The sequence below is a fragment of the Gastrolobium bilobum genome, unplaced genomic scaffold, assembly GCF_033153095.1.
Source record: "Gastrolobium bilobum isolate Gb01-03AN ecotype WA unplaced genomic scaffold, APGP_CSIRO_Gbil_v1 utg5478, whole genome shotgun sequence".
NCBI lineage: Eukaryota > Viridiplantae > Streptophyta > Magnoliopsida > Fabales > Fabaceae > Gastrolobium > Gastrolobium bilobum.
In genome coordinates, this window is record NW_026896298.1 from 127408 (window position 1) to 142441 (window position 15034).

General features: G+C 35.1%; 3 protein-coding genes across 6 annotated transcripts; 2 read left to right on the forward strand and 1 right to left on the reverse strand.

The window, feature by feature from the left end:
- Positions 1-28: 28 nt before the first annotated feature.
- LOC133298733 (peptidyl-prolyl cis-trans isomerase, chloroplastic-like) lies at positions 29-3573 on the reverse strand. 3 transcript variants are annotated; one of them, XM_061498057.1, is made up of 7 exons: positions 3389-3573; positions 2223-2388; positions 1803-1937; positions 1601-1689; positions 1401-1455; positions 1149-1234; positions 29-454 (listed from the first exon to the last, which is right to left on the reverse strand). In XM_061498057.1, exons 1-7 carry the CDS (start codon positions 3455-3457, stop codon positions 296-298), a joined length of 759 nt encoding a protein of 252 aa, XP_061354041.1. In that variant the 5' UTR covers positions 3458-3573; the 3' UTR covers positions 29-295. The 3 variants fall into 3 exon arrangements, with proteins under 3 accessions (XP_061354041.1, XP_061354040.1, XP_061354039.1); XM_061498056.1 differs by having other exon boundaries at positions 36-454; positions 1803-1944; positions 2227-2388; positions 3389-3569; XM_061498055.1 differs by having other exon boundaries at positions 40-454; positions 1803-1944; positions 2227-2418; positions 3389-3568.
- A 927-nt stretch (positions 3574-4500) lies between these two features.
- On the forward strand, positions 4501-7430 carry LOC133298731 (uncharacterized). Of its 2 annotated transcripts, XM_061498053.1 has the most exons (4): positions 4501-4788; positions 4840-5045; positions 6416-6583; positions 6950-7430. In XM_061498053.1, the coding sequence occupies exons 1-4, from the start codon at positions 4539-4541 to the stop codon at positions 7157-7159; spliced, it is 834 nt and encodes a 277-aa protein (XP_061354037.1). In that variant the 5' UTR covers positions 4501-4538; the 3' UTR covers positions 7160-7430. The 2 variants fall into 2 exon arrangements, with proteins under 2 accessions (XP_061354037.1, XP_061354036.1); XM_061498052.1 differs by having other exon boundaries at positions 4501-5045.
- A 3079-nt stretch (positions 7431-10509) lies between these two features.
- On the forward strand, positions 10510-11331 carry LOC133298729 (uncharacterized). The gene has a single exon (XM_061498050.1). It carries the CDS (start codon positions 10510-10512, stop codon positions 11329-11331), a length of 822 nt encoding a protein of 273 aa, XP_061354034.1.
- Positions 11332-15034: the final 3703 nt, after the last annotated feature.

Genomic DNA, 15034 nt, shown 5'->3' on the forward strand with positions numbered 1-15034 from the left:
ATTTATAACAGAAAAAGACATTTACTATATTTATAAGGATTGTGGTACGAATCTAGTAATACAAAATCTCTCCTAATAATAATTCACTAAATGCACTTGTAGTGACATTCAATTTTTCCTTCAGCATAGAGCAATGATAATTCAAACAACATGAACATTGCAGATATCCATAACCCCTCCTCCCCCATAATTCAACTTCAACATTGACAACACATTTATCCCAAACTAGTTGGGATTTGTGGCAACTGAAAATTGTAATTAAAGTCAGAAAAATTACTGCACTTCAGTGTAAAGATCAACCATCTATTGGCAGTTCCCCAGAATTAGCAATTCTGCATGATTTCCGAGGGCTGTTATCTAACTTGCTTGTCTCCTGCGATTCAAGTGTCCTCACAACATCCAATCCTTCAACGACATGTCCAAACACAACATGGCGATTGTCTAACCATGGAGTCTACATCATGAAGTCACATCATTTACTTATCAGTATCAAATCCAAAATCTAAACAAACAACAAACAATGTGTGTATGTAATGGTAGAAATGAAAAAGATTAGGATAGTTTAGATAAATGGATGAGCATTAAAATATGTGAATCAACATTGTGTAATACTTCCATGTCAGCAAAGATTGTGCCCTGAAAAAATCAATTTGTCACACTTGGTTGTATCAATTTGAAAACTATCAGGATAACATTGTAGTAATTGAAATAAGAGAGACCAAAATGGAATTTCAGTGAGGTTAAGAGGATTGTAATAAAACCTTGATTTTATCAGTAGGTCAAGACAATTCAGACGATGGCATCTAGAATTGTCTTGCTCTTGCCAATATGTGACCAAAGTGTATAACCCATAAAAGTTAAGTGGTATAGGAAGTTTACTTGGGCTTAATTATAGTTTTAACTTTTAAAATATAGGCTGCATGCATTAATCTGGTTTCATCACATGAAATACTGTCTTCTTCTATCTGATTTCCCTGTTTCCAGTAAAGTCCTTTGAAATAATGTTACTTATAAAATTTGCTTGTTAATAAAGAGGGGTAGGTGGGGAGGAAAGGGTTGGAAATTCTTTTCAGAAAACAAATTCATATACACATATACGCTTTATTTGATTCTTAAAGTCAAAGAAGGACAGCGAATGTCTCTCTCACCTGTACAGTGCAAATAAAAAATTGACTACCATTGGTATTAGGACCGGCATTTGCCATGCTCAATACTCCAGCACCAACATGCTTCACTGCAAGGAATTTTTTTTATAAATGTTATCTAGAAAAGTCAAGTCTGAAGAAGATTGACTTAACAGTTTTAAATTAGAAAAACGGCCATAGCAAAATTTTGAATACCAATCACTAATAAAAAATTTAAAAATCAATATTACTAATCAAGCATCAGCAGAGACATACAAGCAAAACTCTCATCTTCAAATTTAGCACCATAGATACTGATTCCACCAGTTCCCTACAGCCAATTAAAGCATATTTGAAGTGAGAAGAAACATTATCACCCTTAGCACGATGCATATACACATGGCAGTGTGCAACTGCATGCACACGACAGTTAGCATATATATGCAAGTATAGCAACAAAATATAACAAAGCTCACATCTCCTTCAGTGAAGTCACCTCCCTGAATCATGAAATCTTTGATTATACGATGGAAGTAGCATCCTTTGTAACCATATCCTTTCTCTCCTGCACAGAGATTATTCAATTTGATGCATAAAATGCTGTGTCACTCAACCAATTTCACAATAATAACCACAATTACAAGAAAAACAATGCTGTAGAAAAATTTGATTGCTTGCCTGTGCACAAAGCACGGAAATTCTCAACTGTTTTAGGAGCAACCTCTCCAAATAGGCCGAAAACAATCCTTCCAGTAGGTTCACCCCCAATTTCTACATCAAAGAAACACTTGTTTGTCACTTTGGCTTGCAGCTCTAGAACCTAAAATTAACAAAACCATGTAAGATAATGAACCATTATCGTAACTCAAAGCAAAATTGACTATTTTGGATTGCCAAGAGCTTTTGTGGTTAAAGCAATACGATTTGAACATGGAGATGCAACAATCCAAACACCATTCATTCTAAACGATTCTATGATCAACAAGTGCTCCATATTTCTGGAACTGTTTCTAAGACTACGTTCAATATTAAATGCTCACATTGGCTTAGAATTTTTCTGCAAACAAAATTCCAAAGAACGAATTTTAAATGATGTACTCACATTTTCCTTAGCATTAATACATGTCATTCTCCTATAGGTGATTGGTTTTGCTTCAGATTGTTGTGTGAGAGAAAACCTCGAAGCATAATGAGATTTTGATGCCAATGTTTTGCCGTAACCAAGCTGTAATCCGGTACTGCTATAGACCACATGGGGCCTTCCAGCTTTTGACACATCTTGGCTAAAATTCCCCTGAAGAAAAAAACAAAAAATTTCCCATTATTAATGTATATAGACACTTTACTTTAGTAGCATATTCTCTTGTTGTCTTATCTTAAAATATTCAAAGCACCCACTGCACAGTTAGCTGAGATGAACATCGTACTGTATATAAAATAGAACAGACACATTTGCATACAAGAGTCATTTCATGCTGAGGTCCAACGATAACATGGCATGTTTGCAAATTGTAAACAAGTAGTAGATCAATATGAAAAAAGGAAAAGGAAGAGCTTCAGGAACTGCAAATGTACCCAGGAGCGTTACCACCTGGGCAAAAGTATATAATAATTTATGCGATAGGATATTACGTGTATATTTTTTTTCATGCCTCCTTAACCTATTTCTCCCCACACACTTAGATTATAATCTCAACTAAGGTGGCATAATAACTGTTGAGATATATAAAAACCATTAATGTAACTTCATCCATTAACTTAAGCTTTTGGGTTGAATTGGTTCTTTACATAGTATCAGAGCCTCGTAGCCTCGTGTCTCGGGTTCGATCCTCACCGCCCCCCACTTTCTCTTGTGGAATTTCTTAGCATAGGTAGGTGGGTCTATGCATTGTCCACCCTTCAAGTCCATTGAGCTCTCGTGTGTGAGGGAGCGTGTTGAGATATATAAAACCATTAATGTAGCCTCACGCATCAGCTTAAGCTTTTGGGTTGAATTTGTTCTTTACAATATCCTATCCATAATTTATTACAATACTTAAATAAAAGATATCATATCTCTGGTAAAAGTTATCCTTTTCATATCTCTTACAACCAACGACCTTTGCTGTTGTCATATTTAATGGTTTGGAAGTGTTTGGGGTGCTACCAATGACCAAAGCTAATTTTAATTTGAAACATTGGACCTAATAACACCTTGAATTATCGTCATTATTAACAAGTTTTAAAGACTCAAAACACGAGCATGATAAATAAAAAATAGTAACCTGGACATGATGAAAACGAGGAAGTAAGTTCTGACTATGTACCAACTGCGTTGAGAATGAAGATGCCATAACTAACAAGTTAATTGGAAAAAGCTTTTTCTCGTGGAAAAATGCTCTCTCTCACGCTCAAGTTTAGCTTCTCACTTCTCAGTTCAGCTGAGAGCACACAGCCACACAGGGGTGCCTAAAAGGATAAACTGATTTAACTTTTTTCTAGCAAAAAATTAATTAAAAATAGGTTTGAATTAACTTATTTTCGTATTAAAAGAAAATGTTATATTTATAAATTTTTACAAACTACATTGTATTTTATTAATAAAACACTCTTAAATGAAATTTCATGATAAGACATAGTATAATTTGTAAGTTTGTAAGAAATTTGTTTTGTCAAAATAACACTCCTCTACCAAATGGTGGTAGCTAAGTTGGCGCATGGGAGCTAAGCAGATGGGGTAAGAGCATGTGTTCGAATCTCTCTGGTATCATTTTTGGAGGAGTTTAAAGCCTTAATCATGGACCCACCCCGAATCGAATTAGTTGCGAAACAATGAACCGATTAGAATATTTTCAAAAATAACACTCCTCTCTAATATATGGTTAAATTATCAAAACTAAAACGTTCTTTAAAATATTAATCTAAGTTAAATAATAATTGTAAATCACATAAATATTTATAGAGAAAAATGTGTATCATTTTAAAAGATACAAAGTTATATCATTTTAAATGAGGGAAAGAGATAAATCATGAGAGATAGAAGGAGGGAAAAAAAATTTAAAGATGTGAATCCTACCTCTTTATGAAAATGAAAAAATATAAAGTATATCATTTAAGAGGTAGGATCCTTTGACACCGGTGTCAAATTTGAAGTTTGACACATCATCTAAGAGCCGTTAGATCAAAAAAGATCAATGGTGTCACATGCTTACAAATCAGAGTCGATGATCTTTTTTGATCTAATGACTCTTAGATGAGGTGTCAAATTTCAAATTTGACACCGGTGTCAAAGGATCCTACCTCATCATTTAAAATGACACATATTTATTCGATATTTATAATGCTGATATTCTAACCTTGGTCAGTGTAAATTAATTACTTTGTTGACTTAGTGAGGTTTTGCAAATGTCAGAGAATTAGAAGAGAACAAAAACAATGAGTGGCTTTTCACACTCTGCTCTCCCATTCCCTCGACCAGTGCCTTCATGTTCTAATTCCATATCCATAACCAACTCCATCTTCTTATTCTCATACCCTTTTCATTTCAACACCCACCAATACCATTCCCTTTCCACTCCACCTTCTCCCAAACCAAGCTCCTTCAAGTTCAGACCTTTCTTGCATAATCGTGCTTCCAAATCCGACCCCACCACTATGGAGGATGATAATGATAATTATTCTTCTGGTAATTTGACTTTGGTGACAGAGGATGATAAAAATGGGGTTCAAGAGTCAGAATCCTTAGCTGAGGATGGGTTTTTCATAGAAGTGATGAAGCTGGAGAAGAATTCCCGCAGAATCCAATCAAGGATTTCCATTGAAGCACCCCTTGCTGCGATTTGGAGCATCTTGACCGATTATGATAGGTTGGCTGATTTTATTCCTGGCCTTGCCGTTAGCCAATTGCTCCAAAAGGGTGACAAATATGCTCGTCTTTTGCAGGTTCCTCTCTCTATCACTCATGATATGCGCCAAATGGGGTTCTTAAAGTTTGCATTTTTATGAAATTAGTTGCATGTTTTTGGCAATATTTCTCTGGATGCATTTTATTAATTTGCTAGCTTTCAAACAATATGTTGGGGTTGTTTTGGGTTACTCCATTTCTGAATCAAATCCCATTCTTTATTAATTTAGGGTCATAAAGTAAAAATATTAGAGTAATTCTGAATCAAACAATATGTTAGGTTGTATTAGAGATTATTTGTATTGGACAGCCCTCATGAGGACACGTGCAATTAGGTATAAAATTTTGGTTGCATTTTTTTGTTGCTATTGCTATGTAGGGAGGAGGGAACTTCCTTTACTTGACTGTTGAGTCTGCTTCTCTATGATGGACCTTATGGTCCTTATAGCCTAGCCGCGGAAAATTGCAATGCAAATAAAAGACACATTAATTGAGAGGCTTTCAATACTCGATAAGTTTATAATGTAATACAGATTGGTATACAGCTACATATCATGGATTTTCTTCTTGCTATCGTAGTTATTTTCGTCCAATACTTTCAGCCCTTTAGACTGGTGTTAAATGTTCAAATATAACTTGCATTACTCTCTCAGTCACGGACAACCACCTCATAGTAGAGTGGATAAGGAACAAAAAAGTAAATTAGGTCCACAAGATTTTGTTGGAAAGCATTAGCTCTTTAAAAATGTTAAAGCACGGATGTTCATGAATGACTTTTGTTTTAAAGATGTGAAATATCCAGCTTCATGATATATGATCGCTCTAACTTGTTTGATTAGAGCTGTTTGACTACCAGAGATGTCTGGGAAATCATTTAGGCATCAATTGTGGGTGATGAGGATGCGTAGGTACCTATACCTTCAAAGTATGGGAATACTGATGTTAGTGACTGATATGCATTGCACACTTTAGTTGGTGCAGCACTTTACTTCCGAAATGAGAGTCAGCATGACGCTATCCTTAGAATCAAAATTTATATAGGATTAAATTATAGTAAGGCCAAGCATGGTTTTATCTAAATTACAAGCCTCTAAGTTGCGGAAATATTTTTTATGATTCAGGACCACCCAATAATTTGGTGCTCCCTCTCACAACACTAATTTTTTCTTTTCCTTTCTACCCCTGTTATTTTTTCTCTTTTCCAATTTTACCCTCTCATTTACACTAAGGGACCACCTAAAAAATGGTAGTCCCGGACCATAATAAATCCTCTCCTAAGTTGCAACCTTAACAAACAGGATGTGTTATTTTACTGTGACCTGAACTATAAACTGATATCTTTTGGAGATTTTCCTTGTTCATGCATTTGGCTTGAATTATATTTATTGTTGCTACGTTATCTGAACAGATTGGACAGCAGAACTTGGCATTTGGGATAAAATTTAATGCTAAAGTAGTTGTAGATTGTTATGAGAAAGATTTGGAGACTCTTCCTTCCGGCGTGAAGCGTGAAATCGAATTCAAGATGATTGAAGGAGATTTTCAACTCTTTGAAGGAAAATGGTCTATTTTGCAGGTAGAATTTTTATTTGTTCCCCACTTAGAATTCTTGTGGATCCAGAATAATGTATTATATACATTTCTATAAATATACACTTTTCTGTATCATAAATTGACATTGGAAACTTTAGGGTATTGAGTATTGACCAAGTTAAGGCTATGATTTATGAGAAACATGACAATTAATTATATTATTTACAAAATGGGGTGTTGTATGCTTTTGGCTTGACTTTCTCCACGTAGACAGCCTTCTCCAATTCTCAACATGTTCATTGGTTTTGTTCTGAAAGATGCTGAAAGTTTATAGATTTTGAAACTATATATTCAAGTGGGTAGACATACAAATACAAAGCTAACTTCATAAACAACGATGGTTTTGCAGCAATTCAACAGCGGAAGTTGTGAGGAGTCCCAAGTCGGAGAAGTTAAAACGACTCTCTCATATATTGTTGATGTCAAGCCGAAGCTGTGGTTGCCCGTTCGTCTCATAGAGGGTAGACTTTGCAATGAGATAAAAATGAACCTTGCATCCGTAAGGGACGAAACTCTAAAAGCTACCCAAAGGACTGTGCATGCACATGAATTCGAATGAATTATGTAATTAATAACATATTATTGATCATAAAAAAGAAATGAATATAAAGTATAGTTTACATCTCGCGGTGTACAGCTGCAAGCTTGGTCTTATTCTCCCCCTAGAATATCTTCAAGGTCTGAACTAGACTTGAGAGAGTGGACGTATCCACGTGTTGTTCTTGATGCTGTTTTTTTAAAATATTTCAATTAGTTCATCATTTCGCGATTACTCCAATTTGAAGCGAGTTCTGGAATTAAGATTTTAAATTCTTCCCAAAGATGATATTAGAGAGAATTGTACATATGCTTTGGAGAGGATTGAGCTAACCGAAAGTGTGACAGATGTATAGTTCAGGTCATCTTATCTATAAACTTACAAACATTTTTTGGGTTTGACCCTTTTTTTTCTTTATAAAGAGGGAATAACATAAAAAAGATAATAAATGTGGCGTTGCAATTGCAAACACATCTATCATGAGTTATCGACATTGTTTTAATATTTAAAAAGATAATTAAAATTTGTTAATTTCCCACATTCAGGTTTTTGTTTTTGTTTATGGGTTTTATGAGTATCACGTAGTAAGAGAGAATATGTTTCTCCTAGTGGCTCAAAAATGTATGAGGTTTATTTTATTTTTATTTTTTCAATGGAATCTATTGATTGTTTGTGTCTATGGCTGGAGACATCTATTTTCCTGTATCATAATATTCATAAAGCCCTTTGTTTATTTAAATTTATCAAATGTTTTTATATTGAAGAAATTTTATGTACTATATGGAGATTTTATTAAAATGGGAGATGGAAGTGCTTAGACAGATTAATTAGTTATGTGTCACGTCGGAAAGACAAGAAGATATTGAAAGTTGAAACCCAGTTGTTGTTGGACCAGTGCCGTAGCTTGTTTCATCTGACAGCTTTAACCTATTACTCGGTGAATGAAAGTTTTTAGTGATTATTGATTTTATAATGAATATTTAAAATCTAATAAAATATTTCCAAGATACCAAACTCGAGAAAAAAAAAATCCGATTACGTCTTCTTCACAAGTGACATCTTCAAACTTGAACCTTTGTTTTCCTCTTTGTGGAAGTGTAATTCACTAATGCCCTTATTATTGTATCATCATGAATGAATTTAATTTTATTAATTTACATAAAAAGGTAAACTTAAGATTTTCCACTTTGTGTTACTCGAAAAACTTCTGATCAATTTTTTTTATCCTAAATAAATTAATCCAAACATGCACATATCTTGAATTAGCTTAAAAATATTTGTTAAAATTTAACATACAAAATCAAAGTAATAATATTTAGAATTAAACTAGTAGATCTATCCAAATTAGATGTTATACAAAGATCAATTAATGTGATTGTTTCAAATATTACACAATGTCAATAAATCTTCAGTCGTATGACAAAATAAAGTTGTCACCCTCGTTTGTTTTATATGTGATTGTAAGTATATTGATACCCACACGAATCATATCATATCACTTTTACAAACATAAATTTATATAAGAAATCTATAGACTTTAAGTTTGGTTTTTTTAATACAAATTATTGGTATGGGAATTCATTGAATGGGACAAAGTAATCAATACAATAAGGAGTGACTTTAGGAATAATTAGAGTTAATCGCCACCAACAGTAGTTGTCATAAGTCATAACCTAGGACCATTTGGCAAATAATGATTAACTAACTCAAAGTGGACTTCTACCTTCATCGTTCCCTTTCACCTTCATAATGAAAAGTACATTGATCATCACCTCGATAATGTAGGTTGAAAGCAAATTTAAATTTTAAAATTGAGTACTATATAAACTTAAAAAAAAAATTAATACTAATAATAATCAGAAAATAATATTCTATAGAGAATTAGACCTAGGTAGAGTATCTACGGATGCATTCCAAACAATTGTACAACATAAAAAATTGTCATTAGTATACAAACATTACACTATTTTATTCGGCAAATTAGAACAAACATGAATACTGGGTATCAAAACCTTACCCCAAAAGAACACTAACATTTGAACTTTGAAGCCATTTACTCGTGATGCAACTCTCACATTTACCCACTCCATATAGGACGGGCCTTCTTGTTTTTACGCCACTACTTTTTTTTGTCACCTTAACCCTCTTTTCTTAAGAGAGGACAAGCATGTTGTTAATTAATTAGTAAGTGGATTTGGAAGATATATGGATATATATACTTTTTAGCTGCTCCCTTTTTGTAACCTTTATTTTTTTTATAACTATAGTAAGTCCATAATGGCCATTCTGACAGCGTATGGTGATGTTTCACATGGAGGGTTCTATTGCATAATTGTTGTCTTGCCTCTTATTCCCATGTAAATTAAGATTTTTCTGATCGTGGACTTTGGTCGAAGATGCCCACTTCAGATGTATAATATATCTGTAGGGCATTTATTATTCCCTTTCTCTCTCTTTTTGGATAAAGGGTATTTATTATTCCCTGCGCATATCTTAAGAACACAAAAAGATACGTACCGGAAGTCATGGCTTTCTTTTTTATTTTAATTTTTCATTATAGCGTTGAAAAGAGAACAAATGGGGACCACATATTTTGTCTTATCGTCATAATCTCGTTGGTTTAGTTAGTCAACATTGTGGAGGACTTGATGCTTATGGAATTAAATAGCTTTGTTTTGTAAGACTTTTTTATTTTTTTAAGGGATCTATTTATCTCATGTTGTATCAGATAATTATTTCACGCAATAGAGATAAGAGAGTGGGTTCATCATTTTTAAAAAAGAAAAAAGAAATTATGGACCCTACTACTTTATCTCTGTTATATGAAATATTTATCTGATGCAATATAATATAATTATTTCCTTTTTTAATGTATTTATCTTTATTCCTTGTCATTAGTAATTTGTGATGCAGAATATATTTATTCTTTGTAATTTTGTTATTAGATTAATAACTAACTGTTATTAGTTTCTTATATGTTAGTTAGTTTGTTAGACTATTAGTTACAACTAGTTAGATATAGTTAGTCTATTAGACTAGTCACGTGGGCTTTGTGTCTCAGTTTACCCTTCTGCTCCTTCTTGTACATATAAAGGAATTGTGCATATCAGAGATGCAAGTACGGTTTTAGTTTGTAACTTTTCACTTTCATCAATAAAGTTTCTTTGCTTCTTTACATACACTAATATGGTATCAGAGCTCTCCATGGAGTTTTGATATTCGTCATTTTTCTTTTTCGATTTTAGATTTGTTTTTTCCTTCACTGGTCTTCTTCTGAATCAAGTGAACCAAGGTGTTCAATCGATTCTTCTGCATGGCGAATCAGAGTCCTCCGCGTGTCGTGGATCAGGTCATAGATCAGCCTGAGATTCATGAAAGTGCTTCTAATACTGCGAATCAAAGGAATACAGATCAAAATCCTGTTCAAGAATTTTTCAGATCAGGACTTCCTTCATCCAAATGAGAATCTGTCTCTCATACTTGTGTCCACGCCTATGAACGGTAAGAACTACCACGGATGGGCCAGAGCCATGACTATGGCCTTGATTTCTAAGAATAAACTTGCTTTTGTAAATGGTTCAATTTCTGTTCCAGAAATTTCTGATCAGCGTTATGCTGCTTGGGAGAGATGCAACACCAAGGTACTGTCATGGCTGCATCGATCCATTACTGACTTTATTTCTCATTCGATGCTATGGATGGATAGGGTTGTTGATGTATGGAAAGACCTCAAGGAGAGGTTTTCTCAATCATATATATTTCGAATTTCTGACTTACATGATGAGTTTTTTCGTCTTCATCAAGGAGACAAATCAATATCAGATTATTACACTCAACTCAAGATCCTTTGGGATGAGTTGGAGAATTTGCAACCAACACCTTCATGTAAGTGCATTCGCCCATGCTGCACTATTGCATCACAAGTGAGGAATATCAAGGATAGGGACTATTCAATTTGGTTCCTCAAAGGGCGCAATGAGCAGTATTCTCATGTGAGATCCCAAATCATGCTTCTGGATCCTCTTCCATCGATAAATTGTGTGTTTTCACTGGTCACTCAACAGGAGAGACAAATGTATATTGAAGGCATGATGCCTAATTCTGTAGATGGAGCTTCCAATGTGTTTTACAACTCTTCTGCAAAGCATATGATGGCAAGAGGAGGTTGTTTCAATGCTAGAGGAAGAGGATGAGGTTACTATAATGGGCGTGGAAGATCAACTTCTAGGTTGTGTACACACTATAGGAAAACAAGCCATACTATTGATACATGCTTTGAGAAGCATGGGTATCCACCTGGATATAAGATGAAAAGTGGACATAAAGCTGCTAATGTTGTGATTCAAGATGCTTCAGATGCTCTTGGTGATCAGAATAATGTTGTCACACAGCAAGAGAACAAAGAGAGTTTTACTAAGAATCTGTATGAAGCTATATTTGAGATGATTCAACAATCCATGCAACAACAACTCATTCAGCAAACTTTGCAACATCAAGGGATTTCCCCTCATATGAGCAACATAGTGCAGGCAAGAGCACTCAATACCGAGAAAAGAGCAGCCAATAATGAAACAGCCTCTTCAGGTAATGCTTGCACATAGTGGATCCTAGACACATAAGCCACTGATCATATAACCCACTCATTCACCAGCTTATCCTCAATACAAAAGATTGCACCAATAGCTATTTCTCTACCTAATGGTAGCCAGGTCCACTTTTATTACTTAGGTACTGTAATTTTCTCAGACACACTCAGTTTATCTAATGTCTTGCTTGTTGAGAACTTTACTGTTAACCTCATATATGTAACCAAATTGGTACAATATTCTAATTGTTGTGTAATTTTTCAACAGCGAATGTGTGTCATCCAACACAAGCCTACCATGGAGATGATTGGTTCAGCTAAGCTAAAGGGAGGCTTATACATCCTCACTCAAGACTGTAGCCAGAAAAATATACCCTTGGCCTTACAAACCAAATCCACAAATAGCATTTCTGTTCAATCCCCTTATACTGTAAAGCCTAGTACAGCAGATATATGGCACCTACGTTTAGGTCATTGTTCTTCTTCTGTAATAAATACAATGATGACACAATATCCTTTAATTTCTTGTAAAAATACAGATAATCCTTGTGATATATGCCATTATTCAAGGCAGAGAAAATTTCCTTTCATTTCTAGCTCCACTGTTTCTAATAATGCTTTTGATTTGGTGCATATAGACATTTGGGGGCCATACTCCACATCTTCCATTCATGGTCATCATTATTTCTTGACAGAAGTAGATGATTTTACACGTTTCACTTGGGGAATTTTGATGAAGTCCAAGTCTGAAACCAGAATGCACATTAAGTCTTTGGTCATGTTTGTAGAAAATCAGTTCAACACGACTATAAAGTAATTTAGAAGTGATAATGGTCAAGAATTCATGATGCAAGACTTCTTTAATCATAAAGGGAACATCCACCAATTGTCATGTGTGGAGTCTCCACAACAAAATGGTGTTGTGGAGAGAAAACATCAACATATTTTAAACACAACAAGGGCATTACTTTTCCAAGGCAATCTTCCTACAAATTTATGGTCTTATTATATTTCTCATGCCATTCATGTCATCAATAGACTTCCCTCACCAAAACTGCAACATAAGTCACCCTATAAACTGCTGTACAAAAGAGCACTTGTGATTATTCATCTTAAAGCCTTTGGTTGTTTGTCTTTTGTTTCCACACTAAAAGCTAATCGTACCAAGTTTGATTCAAGAGCCTGTAAGTGCATATACCTTGGACACAAGGATGGTGTCAAGGGATATATTATGTATGCTCTTAATTCCAAGGAAATCTTCCTTTCTAGGAATGTGTTTTTCTATGAATCACACTTTCCCTTTTCTGAAACTTGTGCCAATGACCAACCTGCTCTCTCTGATAGCCCAATTATCCTACCAATACATGGGGACACACTATATCACACACTTTTATGTCCACAGCCTGACCATTCACCAGATGAACAGTTGTCACAACCAATACCACAACAGTCTTTACCCACAAGTCCTGTATAACAATCTGTCCCTAGCCAAGACCAACAATTACCTATCGGACAAACAGAACAGCCAAGCTTTCCTCAGCATATACCATCAACAGTCAGACGTTCCACAAGAGTGAGGATGCAGCCACGACACTTGGCTGATTTTCAATGCAATCTTTCTTCAGTTTTAGCTGATCACACATCATCTCTAGGTAATCTTCCTTCCACTTCTCATCCTATTTCTTCTTTTGTTTCTTATAACAATTGCTCAGCTTTCTATGCTTCCTTTTGTCATAACCCTTGTTCATCTGTTAAGCCTAACTCTTATAGTCAAGCAGTGCAATCTAAGAAGTGGGTTACACCATGAGAGAAGAGCTTGATGCTCTTGACCGAAATAAGACTTGGATTTTTGTTGATCTGCCCAAAGGAAAACACCCAATTGGTTGTAAATGGGTCTACAGGACCAAACACAATCCTGATTGTTCAGTTGCTCATTACAAAGCTCGCCTTGTTGCTAAAGGATACAAATCAAATGGAAGGAATAGACTATTTTGAGATATTTTCTCCCGTGGTTAAGCTCACTACCATTCGGCTTCTACTTGCTATTGCTGTTGCCAAAGATTGGTTTCTTGAACAAGTAGACATTAACAATGCCTTTCTACACGGAGACCTGTCAGAGGAAGTATACATGTCCATCCCTAAAGGAGTTGTTTTTCCCGAACCGAAGCAGGTATGTAAACTTCAAAAATCTCTATATGGTCTCAAGCAGGCCAGTCGTCAATGGAATGCAAGACTCACATGTGAGCTACGAAACCTTGGATTTCACCAGTTCAATGCAGATCACTCATTGTTTACTAAAGCTACTGGTAATTCATTTACTTGTTTACTAGTCTATGTGGATGACATGGTATTGGCTGGAAATAATATTCAAGAGATTAACTTGGTAAAAATAGCATATGGATAGATTGTTCAGTATTAAAGACTTGGGTCATATATATTTTTTCTTAAGAATGGAAGTGGCCCGTTCCAGAAAAGGCTTGGTGTTGAATCAAAGAAAATATGTCCTTGAAATGGGTTACTTGGTGCTAAGCTTGCCTCATCTCCCATGGGACCTTCATTACGTTTGAAGCAAAAAAAGGGTGAGTTGTTTCATGATCCTGTTGCATATAGAGATTAGTAGGATGTCTATTGTACCTCACAAATACTAGACCAGATATTTCCTTTGTTGTTCAATAGTTGAGCTAATTTGTTGCCAATCCAATGAAGACTCGTCATGATACAGCTTGTAGAGTTCTTCGGTGCTTGAAAGCCTCACCAGCCAAGGGTTTATTGTTTCCTACTCATAATTCTTTGATTTTGTCTGGCTTTGCTGATGCAGATTGGGCCACATGCCCAGATACTCGCAAATCCACCACTGGTTTCTGCATCTTCATTGGAGATTCTCTTATCTCTTGGAAGTCAAAGAAGCAAAGCACATTTTCAAGATCCTCAGCAGAAGTAGAATATCGAGCTCTAGCAACTGTTACTTGTAAACTCCAATGGCTCTCATACCTCCTCAATGATCTTCAGGTGCCTATGACTAAGCCTGCTAATGTCTATTGTGACAACCAGGCTTCCGTACACCTTGCTTACAATCCTTCATTTCATTAACGTAGCAAACACATAGAACTTGATTGTCATGTGACTAGAGAGAAAATTATGGATGGTCTGATACACTTGTTGCCTGTTTCTACTTCTAAACAACTTACTGATGTGTTCACAAAGGCTCTCCAACCAGTTTCCTTCCATGATTTCATCTCCAAGTTGAAGCTCCTTGATATCCACCTTCCAACTTGAGGGGGGTGATACAAAATATATTTATTCTTTGTAAT

Bases quoted from the DNA above. Each gene is read 5' to 3' on its own strand.
- LOC133298733 (XM_061498055.1), bottom strand. From the start codon at position 3,457: ATGGCATCTTCATTCTCAACGCAGTTGGTACATAGTCAGAACTTACTT. The intron at 2,419-3,388 runs GTTACTATTTTT...TTTTTTCTTCAG, and splicing joins CTCGTTTTCATCATGTCCAG to GGGAATTTTAGCCAAGATGT. The intron at 1,456-1,600 runs GTGAGCTTTGTT...AATTGGCTGTAG, and splicing joins GTGACTTCACTGAAGGAGAT to GGAACTGGTGGAATCAGTAT.
- LOC133298731 (XM_061498052.1), top strand. From the start codon at position 4,539: ATGAGTGGCTTTTCACACTCTGCTCTCCCATTCCCTCGACCAGTGCCT. The intron at 5,046-6,415 runs GTTCCTCTCTCT...TTATCTGAACAG, and splicing joins AATATGCTCGTCTTTTGCAG to ATTGGACAGCAGAACTTGGC. The intron at 6,584-6,949 runs GTAGAATTTTTA...ATGGTTTTGCAG, and splicing joins GAAAATGGTCTATTTTGCAG to CAATTCAACAGCGGAAGTTG.
- LOC133298729 (XM_061498050.1), top strand. From the start codon at position 10,510: ATGAAAGTGCTTCTAATACTGCGAATCAAAGGAATACAGATCAAAATC.